The sequence below is a fragment of the Sinocyclocheilus rhinocerous genome, unplaced genomic scaffold, assembly GCF_001515625.1.
Source record: "Sinocyclocheilus rhinocerous isolate Xijiao unplaced genomic scaffold, SAMN03320098_v1.1 scaffold2183, whole genome shotgun sequence".
Lineage (NCBI taxonomy): Eukaryota > Metazoa > Chordata > Actinopteri > Cypriniformes > Cyprinidae > Sinocyclocheilus > Sinocyclocheilus rhinocerous.
Genome location: NW_015634579.1, coordinates 87,122 through 114,918, shown reverse-complemented (window position 1 = coordinate 114,918; position 27,797 = coordinate 87,122). Strand labels below are relative to the sequence as shown.

The 27,797-nt window shown below is 34.7% G+C and overlaps 2 protein-coding genes and 1 pseudogene across 4 annotated transcripts in view; all 3 read left to right on the top strand.

Moving 5' to 3' along the window:
* The window catches only part of LOC107745933 (protein-methionine sulfoxide oxidase mical2b-like), a 63,809-nt gene extending 58,584 nt beyond the window's left edge, over positions 1–5,225 (top strand). The window contains exons 30-32 of the mRNA XM_016559970.1: positions 2,824–2,923; positions 3,004–3,077; positions 4,444–5,225. Of these exons, the coding sequence (XP_016415456.1) occupies positions 2,824–2,923; positions 3,004–3,077; positions 4,444–4,628 (359 nt within the window). The 3' untranslated portion in view covers positions 4,629–5,225. The remainder of the gene's footprint in view (positions 1–2,823; positions 2,924–3,003; positions 3,078–4,443) is intronic.
* Positions 5,226–5,706: 481 nt separating this feature from the next.
* LOC107745923 (alpha-parvin-like) lies at positions 5,707–18,927 on the top strand (annotated as a pseudogene).
* A 4,647-nt stretch (positions 18,928–23,574) lies between these two features.
* LOC107745922 (transcriptional enhancer factor TEF-1-like) overlaps positions 23,575–27,797 on the top strand; it is a 51,411-nt gene continuing 47,188 nt past the window's right edge. For 2 of the 3 annotated variants that reach the window (XM_016559957.1, XM_016559958.1), the window contains exons 1-2: positions 23,575–23,716; positions 24,049–24,139. The gene's annotated coding sequence lies outside the window, so the exon portion shown is untranslated. Of the gene's footprint in view, positions 23,721–24,048; positions 24,140–27,797 lie in introns of all 3 variants that reach the window. The other variant, XM_016559959.1, reaches the window with a different exon arrangement.

Sequence of the window (27,797 nt, the reverse complement as noted above, 5' to 3'; positions counted from 1 at the left end):
TGTTTAAAAATATTTAAAACATTAATCTTATAAAATTCTTTATGCATTCGAAAGTTTGCAGTGTAAATGCATTTATGGCACCTCAGCTTCATCAAACAGTCTGAGTAAATACATCTAATGCCACTTCAGATGCAGCTTCTGGAAAGAGTTTGTTGATACTGATTTCATTTGAACAGTAACAGCTCTACAGTTTCTTATTATTCTAACTCAATTAATTAAAAACAATGTAAGAATTTGATGTGAAAGATGACATTTAATAAGGTTAGTGAAAAATGACAATTTAAGAAACAGTTTATTTCTACCTTTTTTCTAGTCACAGAGCACTTTATTTTGAGAGTTGTTTAAGTGAGAGAACAACTGTAACTTTGTCCAGATTGGGGGAATTGTAATGTTTAATAATTTTTTTTTAATGTAAATAATTTTATTTGCATTAAAAAAAAAAGTATAGATTTTTGTTTGTATATGCTGTCAATTATAGATTTTAGAAAGAAATTCGGAATCGGCAAAAATAGGTATCGGCAGGTCACACGTACAAAAAAATCGTAAATTGGAATCGGCCAAGAAAATTGCAATCGGTGCATCTCTAACAAATATATATATGTATGTGTGTGTGTGTGTTATAATAAGACAGTACATAACAGTAAAAAATATTTGACAGTGCATACCCAGTACAAAAATACATAAAAAATATATATATTTAAATTATATATTTCATTACCTAGCCTGTAATTTTTTATTATATGTAGTATGTACTTATTTTTGTATTTTAATATTATGTTATATTCTGTTTAATTGTGTATGTATTGTCTTTGTCAATGTACTGTGATGATATTTGTACATAATTTAAAATATAAAATACACAATTATTAAAAAAGAAAATATAAAAATACAAAATGTAAAATGTAAAATACACATACAGTACATTTAAATTGTGTGTGTGTGTGTTTTTAATAGTAATACTTAATTTTAATTTTTGATTGTGTTGTATTTAATTTTGTATTGTAATATTTTCTTTATTTTTATATTTTTTTTATAATTATTTTATTTTTTAATTTAAGTAATTAATGAATGAATGAATTTATTTATTTTGTATGTTTTATTGTATGGAATATGTATTGTCAATGTATTGTGATTGTCCATAGAAAGATTTTGAGCCACATCAGGACTTTAATACTACATCAGGAGTCTGGATCCATATGGCATGTACACAAAGACAACCTGCAAATAAGCTGCTGTCTTATTGTTTGACTTTTTTAGAGGGGGAAATTAGAGATTCAAATAATAGTGATTTGCATTCGAACTAAATGGCCATTTAGAGTCAAAATTATGTTGAAATGACTGCAGATGTAATGGGTTCTGTAAATAGACAGAGAAAGGGAAAAGTGCCTCCAAATGAGCTGAAAATGTGATGTTTCATTATTTTGGTGAATGTTGATCTACGTGGGGATTATTAAAGGCAACAAGTCTTTCCAAATGAAAAATGCCAAATCGCAGCAGCCTTTTAACATACTGCATAAAGAGTTTATAATCATATTTTGAAAGCTCTAAGCTCTAATTATAAGGACTGTAAATTGAATTTTAACATCTCCTATAAATTCACTTCTGCTTCCTCAGAAATTCCTCTTTTGACATCCTACAACCTAGACAGGCATTAAGAAACCAAATGAAACTACTTGGAAATGCAAAGATGGAACTTTGCTCCTAGATTTATAGTTGAAGGCTGCCATAGTATTAATGCATAAAGCAAGAAAATGCATTGCTTTAAGTGTGTCATGTGACATCTTATTCCTGGCCTTGTTTCGTAAAAGTACCCCTCTCTCTCTTTCATAATGCTGCAAGGATGCAGGCGGTATAGAAGACGTCCCTTTTGTGAAGTGGACAGCAAGGATACAGTGTGTCTTCTATCAACAGACTTCATTGAGGGCAGCAGAATGCTATTAATAAATACATGGGGGCAAATCTTTTGTGACGGTGCACTTTGACCTGCCAGAATCCATTGTTTGGCATGTTTACGTGTCTTTGTGTGGATAATTGTATTAAGATGAGGGGCTGTGGGGTGCGCTTTTTTGTTGAATAGGTTCTTTGTTAACTGACATTTGCGGCCTTCAAATGGATAGAGAGTTGGAGTATGTAGAAGACAATGCTCTGAAACTGTCAATGTGGGAGACTCGAACATTGTGGCACTATGGGAGACTATTAGCGAAATAATAGTAGTATTTGGCTTTTGTTTGACTTGAAGTATTTAACATGGTCCTAAAATTGTTATTTTGTAGATTTGAACAACTAATAAGCATGCATGAGGTTTCCAGTCACGGAAAACCTCAAAATATCGGGATTTTAAAATAGTATTTTCTGGGCCTAGAAAATCAAGTAATGGGAAGTTCTAATATGAATATACATTTAAAGTTTTCAAATATCTAGAATTTATAGAAGGACAATCTCCATATATATATATATATATATATTGTTTTTTACTTATTTTGATAATTTTTTTTCTTGTTTAATTTCATTTTAGTATTTCTTTTATTTTGTTTCATTTTAGTATTTAGTTTATATACTTTATTCATATTTACATTTATTTTTTTGTAAAAGTTTACATTTTTAATTTTGCTTTTATTTTTTATTCATCACAAAAAATTGTAAAAGTCATTAGCTAATAGTGGATGTTTTTCAGTAGCAGTTGACTCGCATTGTACACTGTAGATCAAATGTTTAGGAACCAAGTCTATTCAAATCTGGCACCATCACATGATTGAGTCATAATAGTCGTGTTATAGATTTCAGTGTTCAGTAAATTTAGCCTATGTCATGTCGTTTCCACAGGCGATGAGTCCACAGATGAGACCACGCTACTGCAAACCTGGTTCAAACTGGTCCTGGAGAAGAACAAACTGTCGCGATATGAGTCTGAACTCATGATCTTGTAAGTACTGTGACTCTTACAGTTTTTTTTAATCAAGGTTTTTAATTTTATACTTGTCTTACACATGCTCTTGTCTCTAGTGCTCAAGAACTGGAGTTGGAGGACACTCAAAGTCGGCTACAACAAGATATGAGACGACGAATGGCCACTGAAGGTGGGTTTGTTATTATATGTACAAAACTGGTCAAAAGTTTGGAATATTTAAAATTTTTCAAAAATATATATTTTTTTTATTAGTCATGTTCACCAAATCTGCATTTATTTGATCAAAAAAGTAAAACAGTAGTTTTGTAAAAATATTGTCAATTTAAAATAACTGTTTTTATATGAATATATTTTAATGTGTTAAGTTTTATTGTTATCAATTATTATTGATGATCAATTATTAATAGTATTTATTCTTTTTATTGTCAATGTTGAATACAGTTTTTGCAGCTTAATATTTTGTGGAAACTGCACAAAAATTTTGTTCAGGATTTTTTGAAGAATAGTCAGAAGAACAGCATTGATTTGAAATAGAAATCTAATGAAATATTATAAATGTCTTTGTCACTTTTGATCAATTTAATGTGCCCTGCTGAATAAAAGTATGAAGTTGTTATTATTATTATTTTAATTTTTTTATCTTACTTACCCCAAACCATTGAATGGTAATGTATCATGGTTTCCACAAACATATTAATAAGCAGCAACACCGTTTCAACATGAATAATAATAGGAAATGTTTCTTAATCAGCAATTCAGCATATTAGAATGATTTCTGAAGGATCATGCGACACTGAAGACTGAAGTAATGATGCTGAAAATTCAGCTTTGCCATCACAGGAATACATTACATGATAAAATATATTAAAATTTTACATTTTAATAATATTTCACAATATTGCCGTTTTTACTGTATTTTTGATCAAATAAATGCAACCTTGGTGAGCAGAAGAGACTTCTTTCAAAAACATTTTTAAAAAATGGTAATAATTATTTCAAACTTTAGAAAGATATTATAGAGATATAGCAACATAATGGTTACAGACCTGATCTAATAACTGGAAAGTCGTCATCGTGGATGTATTGCACATTAAATGTAAAACCATTTAGGTCTGTGGACCACCTTTTCAAATGTTGAATCTGATATTGGATTGGATAATTGGTTGTTAGAGTGATAAAATATTGTAAGTAGTGGCGCATTTACTTGTGAACAGGAATTGATAGCTGCTGAGGAAGGTGATAGTGTCTTCATTTGCAAGTCAATGGTTGGTCCCTCAGCCTCCGGCAAACACAAGTTTATTTTAGTTCTTGGTGGTGAAGCTCACTGTTTACCAGTGAGACACATGCGGCATTAAGCCTGCGACAGAGGTGTCATTGTGTAATACCTGATTATGGTGTCATGCTTATCATACAACATATTTGAAGTTATTCAAAGTGATTAAACCTTGTTACATGGTGAAAATGAGAAGTTATGTCGAAAATATTTTACCTTTTTACTGACGATAGGCCTCTCTTTGTACTCCCTCCATTTCTAGACTGTGAGAAGAGTGCGAGTGAGCTGACTGAGGAGCAGAGCCTGCTGGTGGAGATCATGAAGGTGGTGGAGAACAGAGACAAACTGGTGAGTCTGCTGGAGGAGCAACGGCTGAAGGAGAAAGCCGAGGACAGAGATCTGGAGAGCATGATCCTCTCCAGAGGCTATCAGTTTCACTGGACCTGAACTTCTCACACTGGATGAAGAGCTGCTGTAGTGACCTGCAAGAAGAACTACTTTAGACTGAGAGAGCCTTATTTGAAGATCAACTTCTGGATCTTGAACAAACTGGAACACGCTTGTTTAATCAAACCCAACTGAATGCTGCCTTGTGTGTTCTTGAAAAGAAATAAACCAAAAACCAAACACGTGCCTCTTTATTAACTGAAAATGATGAATGTTAGATTTCAAAACACAGGTTGCACAGCCACAGAGGTGAGAGGACTGACTGCAAATGTTATTCACACTGGTGCAATGATATTTCTATATAGTTAAAGCTATTTTTCTTGGACTTGTTTGATTTATCGTTCCTGTTTTGTTGAAACTTTTGTTGAAATGTTTGTTCCGTTCTTTAGTAAATATTCCAATAGAGGCCAAAGTTTAACGGCAGTGATAAAGTGTGTCTGTTGAGTATTTGTTTGTCTCTTAGTCTTGCAATGAACATGATATCTTAAGTGACCTTAAATTGCCGCTCTTTCTAAAGTAAAACCAAATATCATTGTTTCAAGAATTAAGATTTTTGTTTGCCTTGTGTAATTTATTTAATAAATGTAAAAACAATGAGTGGACTCTAATTATCTCCAGAAATATTTCTTAAGGTTAAATATGAATTTGAATGTTTAATTTCTATAAATGTACGTGTACTAACACTGAAAATAATTAAAAAATATTGTTATGAGTTTTATAATATTTGATAAGCTTCTGTATATTATCAAATAATAGAATAAATAAAAAATACAGTATATTATAAAATATAGCTTTTTTTATTTACATATGAATTTTAACATGTTTAGTCTCTAAATTTACATATACTAACACTGAAATATTTTATTATATCTAAGTATAAATAATACAAGGAAAAAATTAAATGCGTAGTTTCAATGCATTAAGATTTAAAATATTAACATTTGAACTATTAGAATATTACATTTTCATTTTTTTATGTAAAATATTAAATACTATTAAAAAGCTAGTTTTAAGTCATTTTTATTTCATTTATTTATTTAGGCTATTTGTTTGTATGCATTGTTTTACATTCGGCACTTCATATCTCACGGCAGTACTAATAAAATTGGCTTTACTTTCTAAACAGTCTCCCTTTGGAAAAGAGGGTGGGATCGAACGATAAGGGAAGCTCGTTTTAGAAGGCTGGGCAAATAGCTGGAATTCCGTTTCCGTTCCTGTTCCTGGGATTTTACTCACTCCCTCAGCGGGGGAAATAGCATATTATTTACACTTTTCAGTCCTTGATTGTTCGTTTGAACCGATGGCGTCTTCCCCGCAGAAATCTCCGTCTTCTCCAAAGTCGCCAACTCCAAAGTCTCCGTCCTCCAGAAAGAAAGATGACTCATTTCTGGGGAAACTTGGTGGGACTCTGGCCAGGAGAAAAAAGGCGAAAGAAGGTAGCGATTTAGATTAAAACGCTTTATTTTGCACGTTCTAAGTATTAAACAAACTTACCAGTCATGACAGTTTTGATCTGAAGTCCAACTTCTTCAGAAGTCTGAATAATTCCCTCTTCCAACTGTATGGGCGCAGCCGCGCAGGAATAACGTTACGTTTATTAACTCTTATCAGCCTCCTTATTCCTCGTATATACTTTAAAACCCGAAAAAGAAACGATAACGGGTGTTTTTAAGGTAGCGAAAAATGTGATGTTTACAATCCCAAGTTTGTGCCGCTTTCTAGCGATGTTCGATTCGCGGACGAATCGTTCTTTTGAGTCGGTTCTTTTTTTTAAATCACTTTACAAAAGCGTTCTGAGCGATTCGTTCACGAATTAAATCGAATCGGTCCTTGCGTTTCTCCAACTCGGTTGAATCGACTCATTGAATCGAGAACCGTCTCTTTTGAACATCTCTTTTCCAGCTCGTAGTGCTTATGTTATTTGACAAATGAGGCGACAATAAAATTAGAAAGGCAAGTAGTAGAAACATTACAAATAAACGTACCATAAAAATATAAGGGATTTTCCTCATTAAAGGGATAGTTGACCCTAAATTAAAATTGTCATCATTTACTTGCCCTCATGTTGTTCCAAACCTGAGTTTCTTCTGTTGAGCACAAAAGAAGATATTTTGAAGAATGTTGGTAGCCATTGACTGGCACTCGACTGTAACTTACTCAATGACACACTGACCTCAAAAACGTGTCACAACCATGAATAGCGGTTCAGTTAAGATTTTACCTTTTAGTTAAGAGATTTTTTTTTTGTGCTCCGTTTTGGCAAGTAGCACTTTAAAGTATGCACCCTGGAGGCATGATTATACAAATCCTTCAAAGTGTTCAACCACACCTAAAAATGTCTGAGTCATCAAATCATTCTGACAAAAACCTCTAGACTACAGTCTTGAGAAACACTAATCAGCCATTTATAGACCTGAAATCACAGGTTGGCTGGCACATTATAAAGTGTTCTTAAGCGCTGTCTTAAGCTAACACCCAGCTTTAGCAGTGTTCTTCTAACCATGTAAGGTATTCTTTCTGAATGAGGTTTAAGATTGTACAGGAATGAGAGTCATCTCAGCCTTAAAACAAGAACAGCTGCGGCTCTAGGCTACAATACCCAATAATCCCGACAAGTTATAGTGATCCGCATCCTTAACAAATAAAAATATATTAGACTTGTTGTTGTGGTCTTATCCAGGGTAAGTAAATTAGGCAGTGTGCCGCTGCCCATTACATTGGAGTTTGCACGATTCCCAGAGTGCACTTCTGCAATGATTGCGTGGCATCCATCAGCACTCGCAAGGCTGAATTAGAGGAAAAAGCAGCTGAGCCTTCTGATACTCTGTCTATTTCTCCATCTCCTATTCACCCACACACAGGACGAAAACTGTGATCTGGATGGGTAATTGATGTATGATTTGATGAGGAATATTTTGTGGCTTGTACCCAGGAGGCAGTGCATTTTATGTTTATTGCTTTCGTTCCACAATTGGAAATATGAATTAAAAGAATGCAGGATGACTACCACAACTTAAAGGGTCATTCCTGTCATGCCTTCATGTCATTTCAAACCTATTTAGTGTTATTTTTGTCCTGTGAATTAAAAATAAATAAATAAATAATGTAGCTTTTTATTTTTAGCTCTTTCCAAGCAGAATCTTCTGGTGGAGTTGTAGGTAACTGGACAATTTCTGAAGAAATTGTGGTGTTTATATTGTTTGACATCCATCCAGTCACCCATGTTAACCTTAATGCTCACCCTAGTACAAGATACATGAGGTCTTTGTCATGCCGTTGGATTGTATGCGCCCCCACATCAGTGAGAAGAAGCAGCGGGAGAGCAGCTGTGTGTGAGGTCGAGAGGGTGTTGATTAATAGGATATCGTCCTCCATGGGCGGCCTCTGGAATCCAGCACAGGATGTTTTGTTTCTCTGAGGATGTTGAGAATGTTGATGCATTGAAGTTCTCCTAAAGTCTAATAAATATATACATTTTTACAATTTCTGCTGAAAATGTGAACTCTGATGCTAGGTTGTTATGGGTAGTTTGCCAGGGTGTTGCTATGTGGTTGCTAAGGTGTTTTTGATTTTTGTGGTAGTGCTTACTTGGCCAAGTGAAAAAAGAAAAAAAAATTAAACCATCTGATGTCTCTGATACTCTGGTGGCTAAATATTTTTCATAGCACAAACAATAATATTTAATTACTTAATATTTCATTTAACATTTATAAATCAAATTTAATATATTTTAGTGTATTTTTAATATATTTTAATACATTTTTAATATATTTTAATACATTCATTTTTATTTATTTACATATTTATTAATTACTACTTTATGGATATAATATACACTACTGTTTAAAAGTTTGGGGTCAGTAAGAAATATATATATATATATATGTATGTATGTTTTTTTTTTTTTAAATAAGTTTCGGTCACACTTTATTTTAAGGTCCAATTCGCCCTATTAACAAACCATTAACTATGACTTTTGCCCCAAACTCCTAATTTGCTGCTAATTAATAGTTAGTAAAGTAGTTGTTAAGTTTAGGTATTGGGTAGGATTAGGGATATAGAATATGGTACTAATACTAATAAATACTAGTACTAATAAACAGCCAAATATGTTATTAATAGGGATGCTATTAAGCAACTAGTTAATAGTAAGAATTTGTCCCTATACTAAAGAGTTACCCAAGTTTCTTATTCTCCATTTATTTGATCAAACATGCAGTAAACACGGTAATACTGTGAAATATTTATAATTTTTTATAATTGTTTTCTACTTTAATATCTTTTAAAATGTAATATATCATTCGAAAGTGCTGATTTGGAAACATTTCTTACCAGTATCAGTGCTTAAAACAATGTCGTTTTGAAAAAGTAATAGTTTTGTGGAAACCGTGATACATTTTGTTTTAGGATTCTTTGAGTAGATCATAGTTCAAGTTCAAAAGAACAACATTTATTTGAAATACATTTTTAACATTATAAATGTCTTTACTGTCACTTTTGATTAATTTAATGAGTACATGCTGAAACGTATTAATAGTAGTGTATAGTAATATCCACTTTCACTCTAAAATATGTCAGGTAACAAGTAAAATGGCTTGTAAATGGTTTTTCATATTGACTTTAAGTTTGGGAAGTTAAAAGGATCCTTAACCCTAACTATCTACAGTAAAAGAGATGCTTCTCCACAGCACTCATTATAATCTAACAAGGCAAATGATCATATTGTCAACCACTTGTATAACCGCAATAATATGAAGGTGAAAAAACCCTACTTGATTTATTTTCTGTTTCTTTTTTTTTTCTTTTTTTTATTCAGAAATAATTTGTCATTTCTCACCCAATGTGTCCTGTATCCCATAGTATCTGAGCTGCAGGAGGAGGGGATGAACGCCATTAATCTCCCCCTGAGTCCCACACCTTTTGAGCTTCATCCTGAGGACATCATGCTAGGTAGGTGAACCCGTAGCCTCATTATTCAATTGATGCTCGCTCCGGTTAATAATATGCCCTTACACCTTCCTCCTGCCTGTCTCTTTCTCTTCCTCACAGAGGAAAATGAAGTCCGCACCATGGTGGACCCCAACTCAAAAAATGACCGAAAACTCCAGGAACTCATGAAGGTTTGTGTTTAAAACCAAAAATGTAAATTCTGTCATTTATATATTCACCCTCATGTCGTTCCAAACCATGATTATGCCCAAATTAGGTGCTCATTGACTGGATCAACGATGTTCTGGTTGGAGAAAGGATCATCGTGAAGGACCTGGCTGAAGATCTCTATGATGGGCAGGTTCTCCAGAAGCTCTTTGGTAAAGCATCTCTGTTTAGTTTACAGTATGGCTACTATGTATTGGTTATATTTGACTAGATATCCAGGAAAACTCTACCTGAACTCCTCAAGATCTTCTCCATTCTCCATTTTCTCCATTCTAATTTGGCCTTGTGTTTCCATCCCGTAGAAAAGCTTGAAGGTGAGAAGCTGAATGTTGCAGAGGTGACTCAATCTGAGATTGCCCAGAAACAAAAGCTGCAGACGGTCCTGGAGAGGATCAATGATGCTCTGAAGGTCTCCACCAGAAGCATCAAGTGGAACGTCGACTGTAGGTCCCTACAGCTCCAGCACGAGTCATTCAAAAGCTCTTAAATAAGACAAGTGTTATGCGCTGTTAAACATGGACCTGTATTGGCCAGTGAGTCTTAAAGTGTCTACTTAGACATGCTGTGGTGCACAAAACGGCAAAGTAACGTCTGTTTAAAACGCTATTGATGGGGGTTTCTCATAGCTTAGAGCTTCAAAGGCTTGGGAAACACTTAAGGTGATGTAACTGTCTTTTAGTGGATTTCAATCGCTCCACTTATGTGGAAGAGACACTAAAGAGATTGCAGGTCGTTTTATGAGGCTGAGAGATTTATGCGCTATTGATTTTCGTATTAAATGGAGGCGAACATCAATCCTGTGTCCTTAAGTAACAAATCACAGAGCTGAAGCTACATCTCCGCTTGTTTCGTGCCAATACTGGTTTTAATTCATTCAAACAAAACTAGGGAATGCTAAGACTTAAATGTATTTGTATGTCTCTCTTTTTTTTTTTTTTTAAAACCATTTACTAGCGGTTCATGCTAAGAGCATTGTGGCCATCCTTCACCTGTTGGTGGCGCTCTCACATTAAAGACTAGCCCCCATTCGCCTCCCTGACCATGTGTCCATTCAGGTGGTTGTGGTGCAGGTACGTACCTCTGTTTTAGACTGTGATGTTCTGTAACTGATAATAAATCTTTGTTGTTATGATGCTAGAAGTAGATGACATCAAGCGAGTTATGTTTGCATTTAAAACACTCTGATAAACTCGTCACACAAATTCTCTCATAAATCTCCACAAAATCACACAGAAAGGTTCAATTGTTGTTTTTGACCTACTAATCTTTGTCAATGTGTGTCTTTGAAGAAAAGAAAACAAGTCTGAAAAGGAAATGCAGATGAAAGCTAATAAGCTGACGCTAGCTTACTGATATTGATGGCATCTGTATTTTGACTTTTGTCTTAATTTATTTTGATGTATTTCTGCTTAACTTTGCTATTGAATCAAATCCTCATGATTATAGTCAAAATTTCCTTGCTTTCTTTTGATATTGAATCAAGTATGGATGGTTATAATCCGTTAGCCTCAATTTATAAAGCTAATTAGCTCAAGTACCAGATGCTAGCTTTCTAATATTGATGTTTAATTTTTATGTTCTCATTGTTTTGCTTTCTATATTCTCTTGTTTTCACTGTTGAATCAAATACAGATACTTATATTCCTTTAGAGTCAAGGGAAAATTGGAAATATTAGGAAATTTAATTTTCATACCTGGAAAAAGTCAAACTTGGTAACATATCTTGTATATTTTTAAATTATACATTTATATATCTATTATTAACCGTTCGTGTAGGAGAATGGATTTGAAAAATGTTGTCTCAGACTTCGTCATCTTGTATTTCTCCTGTTGTGCCTGACTAGAGGAGCTCATTGTTTTCCCATAACGGATATTTTGATAGGACAAACGATAGCAGTTTATGTCTTCTGGAGATTTCTGGCTTCTGTTCATATTTAATCTGTTCCTTTTTTTTCTTTCCCTTAGAAACGAGAGGGCATTCTTCAGTCCCGTCAGGTTATGGAGAAGATCACTGGTAACACCGAGTACGTCAACGCTGCAGCCCTAATTTCCAATTGTCACCTCCATATGTTAATAAATGTGTCAATATCAGGGTTTAATAATCTTTTGCACCTTTTGTAATGATTCCTTGCATGCGTTTCAATCATTATGCGGTAGATCGCTGATTACAAGATGGCGTTTGGATTAGCTTTGGTGCTGTTTTGTCACCCTTTGTGTGGACACACACACACACACACACACATATGTGCACAGCTGACTGTATGGCGGTCCAGCAGGCACCTGGCAGCTGGGGAGATAAGTGTGTGTTTTTGCACGTGTATGTGTGTGTTTGTGGAATACTTCCTGAGGCTGTTATCACACACACAGTAGCTGCTGCTGCCCAGGCCGATGGCTGGCAGGAGTGATTAGAGAGTGAGGAGGAGGGGGCCTCATGGGGAGGAAGCCCTGTCCAGGGCTGTCCCAGACTTGCCCGATCGATTTGATCACCCTTCCTCACACCCACATGGCAGCCACTTTTTCTGCCTGGCTTTCAATGACCGTAGAATTAAGAGAGATAAATTACCCCCCATGTTGTACAGGAGATAAATGAAATGCCTAGCTTGCATTAATAAAATTCTTGCTGATAAATGACTGATTATTAAAATTCTACCCAATAATAATAAAAAAAAAAAATCAATTGAAATGCTATAAGCTTCACAACATTATAATGTACAGTACATTCCTATTCAGGATACATGATATTCATTTTGAGAGTTGCTAAAGATTTCATTTAACAATGTTATTAAATTAGTAGTGTTTTTATAGATTAATTTAGCATTGCATGATGGCAGACAATTGAATATTGGATGACAACTGTTATATTGATGTTATGTGATGATTTTCTGATCACATGCTTATATGTGTGTATGTTGGTACTAGGTTCAATCATAATTTAATGTCTCAATCATTATTTGATGTTTTTTTTTATGTTCACAGGGCATTATCTGGCAGACATGGTAAGTGTTATTTAATTATTATTTCCATTCCAAAATTCTAACACACTGCTGTTGAAAAGTTTGGAGTTAGTAAGTGTAACGTCGTTCGTAGTCACGGGAAGAAGGAGGCGGGAACCGGCGAACATTAAAGATTTTAATAATAAAATAACCAAACACAAAATAGCGCGACAGCCCCTCGCGGACGACTGTCGCGCACAAACAAAACCAAAACACAAAATAAACTCCAGGCCTGGTCCTCTCTCGTCTTTCACTGTCGTCCCTCCTCCTTTTTATCCTTCCGGAGCTCCTCCGTGAGACTCGAGACCGGTGAGTGGCGCAGGTGTCGCGCATTAGCAATTACTCCACCGGCCTCGCTCCGTTCCCACGGCTCTCGGCCCCGCCCCTCTCGTCACAGTAAGATTTTGAAAGAAATTGATGCTTTTATTCAACAAGGATATGTTAAATAAAAAGTAAGACATTTATAATTTTGCATAAGATTTCTATTTCCAATTAATGCTGTTTTTTTTAGCTTTCTATTTATCAAAGAAAATGTATCAAGTTTCCCCCAAAAATATTAAGCAGCAAGTAAAAAAACAGGGAAATTTTACTTGAGCATCATATTATGATTTCTGAAGGATCATTGACACTGAAGAATGTAGAAATGGATGCTAAAAATTGAGCTTTGAATAAAAGAAAAAGTACACTTCATTAATGCTAAAGTTAGAAAACAGTTCTTTTAAATAATTAATGTTTTTATTGTCTTTGATCAAGTAAATGCAGGCTTGGTGAGTATAAGGGACTTTTTTCAAAAACATTTGAAAATCTTACCAACCCCAAACTTTTGAACACCAGTATTTACTATTCCTTAAAAAATTGCAGTTATGTTTCTAATTGCTGGATGTATTATTCTATTCAGAGCGTGATGCGTTTGACACCTTGTTTGATCATGCTCCTGACAAGCTGAATGTGGTGAAGAAGGTATGAAAGAGCCAAAATATTAGCCGAATTGACATTCTTAAACAAGCCTGACCACATATGCATCTGTTTTCTGCAGACTCTAATCACCTTCGTCAACAAACACCTGAATAAACTGAACTTGGAAGTAGCTGAACTGGACACACAGGTAACAACACATGGGCCAGCTCAATAAATACATTGTGACTGTGGTAAACGGTGCTAAGCCAGAAGAAATCATGTGTTACAGTGATTTTAATAAAATGGTAGCAGCAGCAATGTGATAGAAGACCAATAAATTAAGTGAATTTATGATTCTGATATTTTAGTTATGATACAAACCTGTTTGACTGTGCACACTTTTACAAGGAGAACTGAAGCTTTCAATCTTCAAAATGAACACAAAGGCACCATAAAAATATAATTTAAAGTAGCTCATTCAGTGTGTACTCTATATTTCAAGTTTTCTGAACCCATACGATAGCTTTGTTTGCAAATACATGTATGTGACCCTGGACCACAAAACCAGTCATAAGTAGCACGGGTATATTTGTAGCAATAGCCAACAATACATTGTATGGGTCAGAGTTATCAATTTTTCTTTTATGCCAAATATCATTAGGATATTAAGTAAAGATCATGTTCCATGAAGATATTTTGTAAATTTCCTACCGTAAATATATCAAAACCAAATTTTTGATTAGTAATATGCATTGCTAAGAACTTAATTTGGACAACTTTAAGGCGATTTTCTCAATATTTAGATTTGTTTGCACCCTCAGATTCCAGATTTTCAAATAGTTGTATCTCGGCCAAATATTGTCCTATCCTAACAAACCATACATCAATGCAAAGCTTATTTATTCGGCTTTCAGATAACGTATAAATCTCAATTTCAGAAAATTGACCCTTAAAGGCACAATATGTAATTTTCGCCGCTATTAAAAATAAACAAAGTCACCTGTCTAATAAAACGCACAACATATTAAGGCATTTTTGGTGTTTCCATGTTTTCTACAAAACTGGAAATCGAGGGGTTATGACGTCATTGGCAGGCGACACAATGACACTATGGACACGGTCCGTGTCACTAGTTAAAATTACTTATTTCTCTGGATTTAAACATTCTTCGAAACATTTGGGATAATGTAAGTACACAAGTCAGCAAAATATATAACACTGTTCTAGTGGTTTTTGGATATTTTAATTAAAAAATCTTACATTGTGCCTTTAAGACTGGTTTTGTAGTTCTGGGTCACATTTTATTTAATTTCTTTATTTTTAAAATGTGTATAAGTAGTATTTATAAAGTTTTAGCTTTTAGTTTTGGATCTGTTTTTAGTTGTTTTAATACTACAATTGATTGCTTCTGTTGTCCTCATTTGTAAGTCGCTTTGGATAAAAGCGTCTGCTAAATTACTAAATAAATAAAATAAATAAATATAAAGTCGATATTCTTCGCCTTATTTGTCGACTGTTTACGAATGCCAAATATTACATATTAAAATATTTTAATCAATTAATAAGATCCTAAATGATTTCCTGTTAATACAAAATTCTATTATAATCTAAATAAAAACAATATGAGTAAATATAATAGAAATTCTAATTTAAAAGTATCTTATGCTTACCAAGGCTGAATTTATTTAATCACAAATACAGTAAGAATAGTCATTTTGTGAAATAGTTACAATTTAAAATAAATATTTTCTATTTGAATGTATTTTAAACAGTAATTTATTCTTGTGATGCAAAGCTGAATTTTAAGCAGCTGATACGTGTCACATGACCTTTCAGAGATCATTCTAATATGCTGATTTGCTGCTTAAGAAGTGTTCAAAAAACAATTGTGTTGCCTAATATTTTTGTGAAAACATGATACTTTTTTTATTTGAAATAGAAATCTTCTGTCACATTATGTCTTCTTCACTGACATTTTTTGATCAATTTAAGGCCTTCTTGCTGAATAAAAGTAGTTTTGGTGTGCCAGAATAATGTGTTATGTAAATTTGTACCTCGATTTGGCATCTACGACAGGACTGTGTTGTTCTGACTGAAGTGTGTTTGTAGTTTGCAGATGGTGTGTATCTGGTCCTGCTGATGGGACTTCTGGAAGGATACTTCGTCCCCCTCTACAACTTCTTCCTGACGCCTGAGAATTTTGACCAAAAGGTATAAATTAGCAGTGCGTCTGCGGTTAGCGTGCTTCAGTATGAAAGCCACCCTGGTGTGCTGTGTTGAGTGTCATTGAGAGGGGGTGGTGTTGACAGTCAGCCCAGAGTACAGGCTGCTCACCTGGGTCACATCCAGCAGGCCCGGCCTGTGCCAGCTGGGCATGTCACACCAGGATGCATCTGTAATCTGCCTCTGCACAGGAAACGGATAAGTGGGGTGATGTGTAGCTTCCTTCTAATATCCAGTGCTTGTGTGTGGATTTCAGAGATAACTGCTTTAGGTCCATCTACAGTCCAGTTTGGGGAAATCACTTTTTTTTTTTTTAATTGTACAATATGGCGGTTTCTTTTTTACCTGCAGGTTCATAATGTGTCTTTCTCCTTTGAGCTGATGCAGGACGGTGGCTTGGAGAGGCCCAAACCCAGGCCTGAGGGTAATTATGGCTTTGTTTGCTCCAAATCCTGTCATTGTAATTGTGTGGTTGACAGGCCATTTACAAAAGATCTGTCTTGTCAGAACTGTACTTGGATACTTTCCCAATTCGCAAGTATTGCTCTTTCAGCCTGAATGTACAGTTCTTAAATGTCACATACAAAAATGTAATTGAAAGATAATTGAAAAATTATTTAAATAAAATTAAACGCTTTTTTGGGGTTGGCTTGTGTTGTAAATGTAAATTACATAATACACTGCTGTTCAAACGTTTGGGATCAGTAAGATTAAAATTTTTTTTTATAAAGAAGTTTCTTATGCTCATCAAGGCTGTATCTATTTAATTGAAAATAAAGAAAAAAAATGTAATTTTTGTGAAATATTATTGCAATTTAAAATAAGTTTTCTATTTTAATATACTTTATTATTTACTATATATTTAAGTTTAATATACTTATATAATTTATTCCTTTGAAGCAAAGCTGAATTTTCAGCATTATTATTATTACCATCATTCTAATATGCTGTTTTATAATCTATGTTGGAAACTGTTGTGCTGCTTAATATTTTTTGGGACCTGTGATACGTTTTTTTTGCAGGATTCTTTGATAAATAAAAAAGTTAAAAAGAACAGAGTTTATTCAAAATAGAAATTTTGTGTTGCAATATACACTACTATTCAAAAGTATGTTTTTTTTTATTTTTTTTTTAGAGAAATTAATACTTTTATTCAACAAGGATGTGTTAAATGGATAAAAAATGATAGTAAAGGACAGTAAAGTATGTGATACGTTTTTTTTGCAGGATTCTTTGATAAATAAAAAAGTTAAAAAGAACAGAGTTTATTCAAAATAGAAATTTTGTGTTGCAATATACACTACTATTCAAAAGTATGTTTTTTTTTATTTTATTTTTTTTAGAGAAATTAATACTTTTATTCAACAAGGATGTGTTAAATGGATAAAAAATGATAGTAAAGGACAGTAAAGTATTTATTTAGAATAAATGCTGTTATTTTTAACATTTTATTCATCAAAGAATCAAAGAAAAAAGTATCACAGGTTCCAAAAAAATATTAAGCAGCACAAGAATTTCAACACTGATAATAATCAGATAATAAATGTATAAATCAGATAATAAATCAGCATATTAGAATGATTTCTGAAGGATCATGTGACACTGAAGACTTAAGTAATGGCGGATGAAAATTCAGTGTTGTGTCACAGAAATAAATTATATTTAGTAAATTTAAAATAGAAAATCAATATTAGGAATTGCAATAATATTTCACAATATTACTGTTTTTTCTGTATTTTTGATCAAATAAATACAGCCTTGAAGAGCATAAGACACTCATGCAAAACATTAAAAATCTTACTGATCCCAAACTTTTGGGCAGCAGTATAAAAAGTATATCTTGTACATAATTGTCTGTTCTTAAATGGTCTTTTTAAATTAAAATTAAGTTTTTATTAAAAGTTTATTAAAAGTAGTTAGTTAGAACTTTTTCTTTGCTTAAGAATATGTATTTACTTATTAATTTTAATTCAAAAATACAGTTCTATTTTCCTTACTTAACAATAGTTAGTTAGCCGTTTTCTCTCCTTTTTGAATAATTAATTAGTATAGTTTAATATGTAATATATTATTATATTATGTAATAATTAATAATAATATATAATAAAGTATTAATATTATAGTTACAATTAATATAATATTAAGTTATTATAATCTAAGTAAGATGTTGTTAATAAATACCTTCTCTTAAGAGCTATTTCAACAAATCGGCAGTTCAAAATATACAATAGATGCTATACCGTATACAGCATCCATAATATACACATACAAAAACTTCCTGTAGCTGAAACAGAAGAGCACTAGAACCGCTAGGTCATCGGTTTAATTTACAGGGAAAGCAAGAACTGATCAAATGTGTACCTTACCTTGAATGCAATGTAAGTTGCTTTGGATAGAAGAGTTTGTCAAATGCATAAATTTGAATAAATACTACACAAATACAGCTCTATATACACTACTCTATATTTATAGTGTTTTAAAGTGTTCTTTATATACTGTGTGTGCATTTGTTTGTGTGTTGCATTGAATGATTTTCAGATTCAAAGTGTGTGTGTGTGTGTTGTTTGCATTATGCCGTTGAGAGTCCTTGAAGAGTCAGGTACATTATTTAGCATTGCATAAATCCACGTCATGCTTTAAATCAATCCAAACAAGTACTGCAACTGAAGAAACTGTATCTGCGTTTCAACTGCTCAAGACTTCTTCAGGCCAAGACAGTTGTAACTCTATGAAAGCTATTGCAAAATTAATAATTCTTTTTTTTTCTTCTTCTGTTTTGTTCCAGATATTGTGAATTGTGACCTAAAATCGACACTCCGAGTCCTTTACAATCTTTTCACCAGGTACAGACATGTGGAATGAGCTAAAACGGGAAATATGTCTGTGGACCGCTATTTCGAGTTTTAATGAGGCTGACAGACAAAACATGCTGTTAATTGTTGTGGAGTATTGTACAATACCCTTATATGACTAATAATTGTGTCTTAAGTCTTTTTTCTTGTCATCTAGATGGATGTCAAAACACTAAAGAAAATAACACTGCATAGAAACGTTTTTTCATCCTCAGGTGAAGCGTCAAAGGCATAACTTCGCCTTTTACCTGTGGAAATGCAATTAGCAGTATAATCGGTTTGAAACATATTAATCCTGAAGTGCCTAAACAGACTTATGAGAGAAAATACCCAGCTCGCAGCCTTGCACTACACGTTATATCACATAGAACACTATATTATCTTGCTTCACAGTATCAGCTCTCTTACAAAGTCAAGCCTAGCAGCTGCGTTAGATTTAAGGCAGCTGTGGATGTTTGACCAAATAATTAGTTTAGTTGTAATGACTTGCTGTTTTGACTGTATATCTTCATTTTTGAAGGCTTAGTATTGATTTCTGTGCTAATGTTTTTATAACCGTCTGCACTTGCGTAGCTTATCTGAATCAACCAAAAATGTGCTGTTGTCACACAAATCTGGCGCAGTTTGTTGTTTTGAAGAACTCTGAAACCCGATAGTAATTTATTTTCTTACATCTTAAGACACGGTGACTTGGATCACTATTGGGAAAAAAGTTGTATTTAAACTGAAAGACGAATTTAAGTAGCAGTAGTGCAACTTTTATGTTTGTGGAAATTATAAAAATACTTTTTTGTACCATTTTGATGCAATTTCATTGCAGTAGAGTCATTTGTAAAATTCAATGTCCGTGTTTTATCTCCACCTGAAAAATGTTACAAAGTCTACATTAAACGTGGATGATCATCTAGCCCATTGTGATTGTCAGATTTTATCTTTCCATTCCATTTCCTCGCTCTCTGCCAAGCCAAAGGCTGCGTTCTTGAGTGCTGTATTTTAAGTCGTCTTGTCACTGATAGACTCGGTTCACTTCACTCACTGGAACAGATGCTTACGGCGTTCAAAATACCGCAGGGATGACCAGCAGACGTGGGCTCGCTTTGTCCTTACTTAAGTGGAAGGCTGTTTGGGGGTAATTTAGTTCCATTCAAACCCGTCCTCATCCACATGGGGAACCGCTGCTTGAAAAATCGCTTTAACATTCTTATTGGATTCTTTCAAAATGGCAGCAAAACAAAATGATGGTCTAATTTTGATCTCTTAAACCGTTTGGCTCCATACACTAACGTGCTTGAGCTTCGTAGATGGTTTTGTCCTTTATAACCACCAGTAAATACCAAAGACATTCTGATATGGAACATCTTGAATTGAGACACTCTCAGAACAAATACTGTTGGTTTAAACAGAAGAGAAATACTCTAAACTTGTATAGATTTTTTTTTTAAACTATTTTCATTCTTGCATTTTCCAGAAAATTACTTTTCTACCTGAAGCGCTGAAATTCTTGTGCCTGGTTTGCTATAGAAAATGTCATATCTTTATGTATTATAGTACGATTTTGCATTTTCTAAAGAAAATGTGTCCAGCACAACTCACCACAACAGCTCTGTGTATAGTCTGATATGCTAGTCCCTTTTTTAATGCAGGTCTTATCACCAATTTATTAAGTCTAAACACTGAGAAAATTACATTTGCAGTCACATTAGCAAAATTTGGTCCATTTTCCACTGTCAATAGCCTAAAGTTGCATAAAGCATCATTCACACAGTTTTGCCATAATGCGAATTTCCAGATTGTGTTGATTCGTATTGAAATGACTAGATTTCATCTTCTGAACAACCTTAATATTACACTTCTCCTCATCAAACCATGTGATTTTTGGGATATCACTTGTTACATACAGTAATATGTTTCACTATACGTAGTTCTGTTTGTTTAAAATATTGGAAGAGAACATTACAAACGGAACATTATATAACATATTATGCAATTTTCACATATTATGACTTCCTGTTATCACAAAAGCAGGTGATTTGTGTAATCTGGGGGGGGAAATTACAGAAAGGACACCTGGGTAATTGACTGACCTGTGCGAAATGTCCTGAATTGCAGTGTTGCCATCATTAGATTGCAATTATTTTGTCTTTCTTTGTAACATTTGCTCTTTCTCTCTTAATCTAGATTTTTTCTTTCTTTAGTTCTCTCGCCTCTCTCTTCATCTTTCTCGCTTTTTTTGTTTCACTAATCATCACTCTTACTAACATGCTTTAAGAGTGCTTGTATTTTTAAAGGTTAAGAATGACAAAGGTGATGAAGGAGGAACAGAGACCTCAAAAGTGAATTATAGGTTCGGGGATCCTTCTGAATTTGGATTTCGGAGCCCCATCCATCTTTGTCAATGTCACTTGATGGGTCGGACCCTTAGTGTGTGGATTTTCAAAGTTACAGTGGCTTGAAATTCAACTGAACATCAAAGGTAGAAGAGCATTCATCCTGAACATCAAACATGCCTCTGAGGGCTCCATTTATAAAACATTCACAGGAAAGACATGACCTCCAATCTGCTAAAGAGCATTTATACTCGTTTTGACTATAGTTGATTCATACACACATTTTAATCAAATCTGAACGTTGTAACTAAGAACAATTCATGTTCTGTTTGACCCATGTGCTCCTTTCTCAGTGAATATCATTCTCGGGAAGAGAAACGCTCAAGGTGTTCCTCACCGTTTCCTTTTCGTGCTGTTTTTTGATTGCGTCCCTATAGAATGTGAGAACAACATTCTGCTAATGGCAGGCTCAGGCACGCTGGCTTGCTCTCCCGGGGTAACAGTAACAAGTTAACAAGCTGCTTCATTGCTTGTTCTCCAGATCCAATTATATGACCATTTAATTACACCCCTTCATCTCGCTCCTGCTCACTCCTTCTGTAAAACACATTGATTTTCAAGGATTTTCACATTTACCCTTTTTGTTTGCCATTACTGTGAAATGTGTTCGCTGGATGTATTTGTCATGTTTCAAGTTTTACTCAACTAACAAGTGCTGTTTTTGATGAGAGCAATGTTTTTTTCCCTAACCTTCAAAATCAAGCCTCTTTTTTTATTTTAGTGTTATTTACACTTGTTAAATTATCAATTAATTTATTTATAAAAATCAGTAAAATTGTGAAGACACGCACACTGGTTTCCATTTTCTATGGGGACATTCCATAGATGAAATGGTTTTTACTTTCTGCTATTTTAGATTGAAAAAAAATAAAAAATAATAACCTGTATGATTTATAGTCTGTTTCTTCATAGGGACCAAAGAAAATGTCCCCACAAGGACAACGATGGGGACATTCCATAGATGAAATGGTTTTTACTTTCTGCTATTTTAGATTGAAAAAAAAAAAAATAATAATAACCTGTATGATTTATAGTCTGTTTCTTCATAGGGACCAAAGAAAATGTCCCCACAAGGACAACATTTACCATGTTACTATCCTTAATGTAGGGAATGACTGTGAGGTACACACGTCATCACATATAACCGTTTTTTTCTCTCGGCAGATTAATTACCATTTGTATAAGAACAGTTTTACTACAAATACTAAAGGTTAAACTATGGTTAGTGTAGCAATACCATAGTTTATTTGGTGGTTGCCATGGATTAACTAAATTAAAAAATTTTTGGTAGTAAAACCATGTTTGGTTAATTTTCGTAAGGGATATAAACTAGTCCCCTGTTATGTAGAAACGGTCAAAGCATTTCTTTAACAACAGCTTTTGTCTGTTTTTACCACAAGATGGCAATGGTATGATTGAGTATTCTGTTATCAGCGTTAACAACCCTTGTGTGGAAGCTTGTCAAGTGGAAATTTTGTGTAATATATCTTTACACAATGTAGACTAATGTAATGTAGGCTAAATACATCCGCGTAAACTTTATTGAAATTAATCCAAATGTAACAAGAAGCCTGAGTGACTTTCTTTCGGACATTATTTAAAGGTGTGTGTGTGTGTGTGAGAGAGAGAGACGTCATCGCCTCTCTTTAGGCGGGAATGTAGCGATTTATTGGCTTTGACAAAACAAAAGGTTTTAGAAACGTAAGTCTGCTTCTTCTTATGACATTGTCGACATTATAAATACGTGAACTTCTCCCCAATTCTTTTACTTTAGTGTTCTATCTTTAAATAATCAAGTGAACTAATCTTCATTTCCATGCACTGACACATGTTTTAGTGATGACTGTAAGAAAAAATGACATTTGAGCGCTCTGAAGTACATATCGTTTTATTAGTTAGTTAGTAACCTACTTTCGAGTCTGAAGGTGATATTTTGGTTGGGAAAATGTGTAATATTGACTCGTACGACTAAAATGTAAAAACGAAACTCTTGGGTATTGTTGTTGTTGAAGAGCTCGATGACAGTTATGCCACCAATTGAAAAAACTGTGGGAAAACCTAAGATGAAGAAATGCTCTTGTAAAAATCATTTCGTGGATTATGAATTGATTGAATAAACGATTCAGTGACGTTTCGCCACTTGCTGGCGCCACGATGTGACTTCAGAAAGGCCTAGAGGTCTGCACGGGCTTTAAACTTATTTCGGGACCCGTCGGGCTCGGGTCGGGTAGCAGACCTCTAGAAAGGCCACTGTACGAATCGCTTTAGTGAAGGGATTCAAAAGATGCGAGTCACTGATGAATCAAAAATCCTCACCGCTCCAGTCACACGCTCAGCGGCAGCCCCTCCCCCCGCCTATGAGTTCTGCGAGTGACGTCACTCCGCCCCCAACGCAAACTCAGTTCTTCGCGTTCATTTCATTCTTGCCCTCATTCCGCGCATACTTCACATCGTTGTTAGATACGCGGAATAGTCGCGCTCTCGCGCTCCGACGAGAAGAAAAAAAGTGCTCAGCTGGAAATAAACCAGAGCGTGCGCTCGATCCTATTGCTCAGCATCAGACACATTAAAAGACTGAGGTACGTTTGCGCTTTATTGTAGTAAGTTGTCAGAAGCGATGCGAAGTTATAGACTCTATTTAGGTTCTGTGTAAAATTGCTTTGTAGTGTAAAAATGGTGTTTTATTTTTACTGCTAGTTTTGCTAACACTTTATGTGTGGACTCTTATGTATTATAGATTAATACGTAAATATTAAGAGAACAGTGGTTGTAGTTTTCCCCCCAGTTTTTAAAAATGACAAGGCAGAAATAAGCAGCCTTTCACGATGAAAAGCGAAAGAAAAAAAATCCAAAATACACTGTGCCAAAAGAGGCAGTTAAATAAAATGATTCATGTTTTCATTTTTTGTAGATCCGCAGAGATTTTCATCACTTGTGGAGGTTCAGAAAACACTTTTTCCTTCGATCCGTGCCAGCCAGTTTACCACGGTCTCGTTGTAACAGTAAGTTCATATTTACTTTAATAGTAAACCTCGCGCTGTGATTCATGTTTCTGGCATGACTGAATCAGTGTCATTGATTTCTGGTTATTAGCGTGACCTCAGTGGCTTGTGGATGTTTAGTCGCTTATTTGGTCGGGCTAAAACCCCGCTCCCGTCTGCTTTCCTGAAAAACGCCAGTTTTGTGTACATAAATAAAGGATTAGGGAGAAAGTCCATGGTCCAGCCCCTGTTAATAATTAATCTGGACGTTTGAAAGCCCTCAGACTAAAATTAGTGCCTGGTCTGAGACTGTCTCAAAACCTAGTGTGCTGCCTACCTAGACAGCATTTTGGGGCATCATTTGTCATATTTTGGGACACACTCTGTGCCATTTGTCATGTTTAACTACTAAAAGAGGGTGAAATATGCGTTTATTGCTGTTTTCCAATATAGTAAGACTGTGTTTTTGTTCAATTTAAAGTATGTATCTGACATGTAATAGATATCAACAAGATAAAGAAAATTGTAAGCGTTAAACTAACTGGCTGGACTTGGAGGGCTTAATTTTGTGCAGTGTTTCGGCATTGTGAATAGTTTTATAAATGAGTGTACACTTCTATTTAAAAGCCTTATACTGTAGTATAGTAGGCTACTTTAGAGTAAGACGAATTAGTAGTTTTTTGTTTCTTTTTTGTTGTTTGTTGTTCCCCCTCTCCCACTACTGTCTGACAGTGGTTTGTTGTCTCAGATGAGATCGACCCCTTCACTATTGTGTTGCTTTTTTGACTTGCCAGTCTATTTGACTTATGTAAACAGAGTAGAGACCCTTTTAAAACTGAAACACCAATTCTCACAATCCAAAACAATGCATATCACTAATAAAAACCAGTATCTGTGACCGTTATCATCCATATAATTGAATAAAAACCTAATAAGTATCTTGAAGTGTAATAATGTATGGTCTAAAAAGTGTTCATTTTGAAACCGAAACTGACATTTATAAGCATATATGTGACCTAAACATTTTTCTGTAACTAAAACGTGGCCTTTAAAACTGAACTTTATGTAATTTAACCTTTCAGAAGGAGAGAACCAATTGACGCAGTTAGTTAATTTATCTGTTTTCTCTTTCTGAAACTTTGTCAGAAGAGAAAAAAATGTGCCAGATTCAGGAGACACGGCTTCCTCGGGGAGCACGGGATTGTGGGAAAATGGGGGAAGGGACCCTTCATTGTTCCTGCTGTTATTGAAGCAGGGGCTCGTGGAGCGGCTGAATTACTCCACAAACAGTCCCGCTCCCATGCTGACATCTGGTTTGCCACTTAAGTGCACCTGTAGGCTGAAAGATGCTAAACTGTGTGTACTCATTCTGGCGCTGGGCTAATTCAGAGGAACGGCCATTTGTTTGACTGTTGCTGCCACTCACCGTCTAGCCAACTCCATTGTTATGCCAGCAACAGGCGATAGTGGTGGAGGCACCATATGGCTTGTGTGTGCCTCGATGTTATCTGGTAATTTAGCTTATCAACACCATTATGTTGCATTTTATCCTTTCTTTTACATGTCTTTTTATGCAAAGAGGGTGATTGAGTAAGTTTAGGGAGGGAGAGACTGTGTTTACATAGCCAAAGTACAATAGTTAGGCACTTGTAATTAATGTACCTTTGCTTTCAATACAATTTTAGTAGGAAATAAAGTAACATTTTTCTAGATTACTAGATTTTTTTGTGAGGGAAATGCAAAGATTAAGATTTTCATGAAAAAAAAAAGTATATTTCAGTATACTTTCAATATACTTTCAGTCAGACATTTGTCATCATCATAGTGAGATATTTAGATTTTCCATAATGAAAGGTCAAAAATAATCCCTAGTTTTTTTGAGCATTGCTGTATTTTTAGAAATAAGTTCAGATATCTGAGGCGAAGATGCCAAGGATTTAAGCAACAGGTGCTTATGATCTGTATTGTATGAGGAAATATAAATTTTGCTTATCAAAGGAAGAATATTTTTTGTGGACTTTTTTTTTTAAATTTAGTGCAAAAAAAGCTTTCGTCGTATACTGGCGCTAAATTTGACCAGATTACAGAATAAAGTAACATTTGTCTTGTGAGTTCCATGTGTTCATTGCTGTTTCATCCTTTTCTTTTGGCATGCATAATAACAAGTCTTGTATGATTACTGGTTTGGGGAGGGGGTGGAATACGAAACCCGAAAAGATTTGTCGGAGCAAAACGCGAGAGGGGGGCCTGAAGGGGCGACAAAGGAAAATTCATATGTAATGAAATTTGGGTTGAGAGTTTGTCAGCAGAACAATGACTCAGTGGGACTGTGTGTAGCAGGGGCACGGGTGGCCGGCTTTGTTCAGGGAACACAGGAACAATAGGGTGTCCTCTGTGGCCCGGGGCAGCGGGAGGCCCACGCCGTGCCCTGAGGTAAACTCTGTTGTCACAAAAGGACCGCTCTCCACACAGCCCACCTCTCCACGAGACCAAGGACAGCCAGAGAGAGACCCTTACTGGAACTCTGCCACTGACGTCAGCACGTCTGCCCCGGGATGATCGCTGGACACCCTTTTAGCTAGCTTGTAAATGTTGCTGGATTTAGCTTATGGAAAAGTTGTTCAGTGAAATTCAGAAACAAAACAAGAAAGACCGAGAGAGACTTGAGTGAAATACACAGATTATAGACAAGTTGTTTACGAAAGAATAAAAGGGAAAGTTTTTGAATGGATTACGACAGAAACAAATAGATACTATAGCTGTAGATAGACAAACTGATTACTTGACTGAATTAATGTGAAAGAAATAATAAATAGATTATGGAAAAGTTTTATTGTCCCTGGAAAAACAAGATGACTGATTAATAGACATACTGTATACAGAAATATAGACAGACAAACAGATATTTGATTGAATTTAAAAAAATATATTTTTTGGAAAAGTTTTATCAGGAAAAAAGTTTAGATGGATGCTCGAGTGAACTAAAGTGGAAAGAAAAAAAATAGAATATGGAAAAGTTTTATCATGTATGAAAAATTATAGACAAACCAATAGATATACCCTAGTAAAAAAGTAATATATTTAAAATACATTTATTTCATACTACGTATAGTTCAAATCTTTTAACATATTTACTGACATATCGCTCAAGACTTACTGATGTAAAAAATTATAATTTAACTTCTTTTGGAGTACAACTTGTGCACAATGCATATTTCTTAATATTAAGCCTAAAATGTGTTTTATTGATGAGGATTGTGTGGTTAGAGAGTCGGACTTGTAACCCGAAGGTCGCGGGTTCGAGTCTCAGGTCCGGCAGGGATTGTCGGTGGGGGGAGTGAATATCCAGTGCTCTCTCCACCATCAATACCACGACTGAGCTGAGACCCCAACTGCTCCCCGGGCGCCGCAGCATTAGCTGCCCACTGCTCCGGGTGTGTGATCACGGTGTGTGTGTGCACTTGGATGGGTTAAATGCAGAGCACAAATTCCAAGTATGGGACATTGTCCTTTCCTTTTCCTTTTCCTTTCCAATCCAATAGTTCCACTTTAGCAGAATCAAATATACTTCAGTATGTCTTTAGTTGAACCTTAGCTCTACTTCCGCACAATTAAAATGCAGTAAGTACAAAATTAGTTGTTCCAATTTAGCAGACTTTAAGTATACCAGTTTAGTATA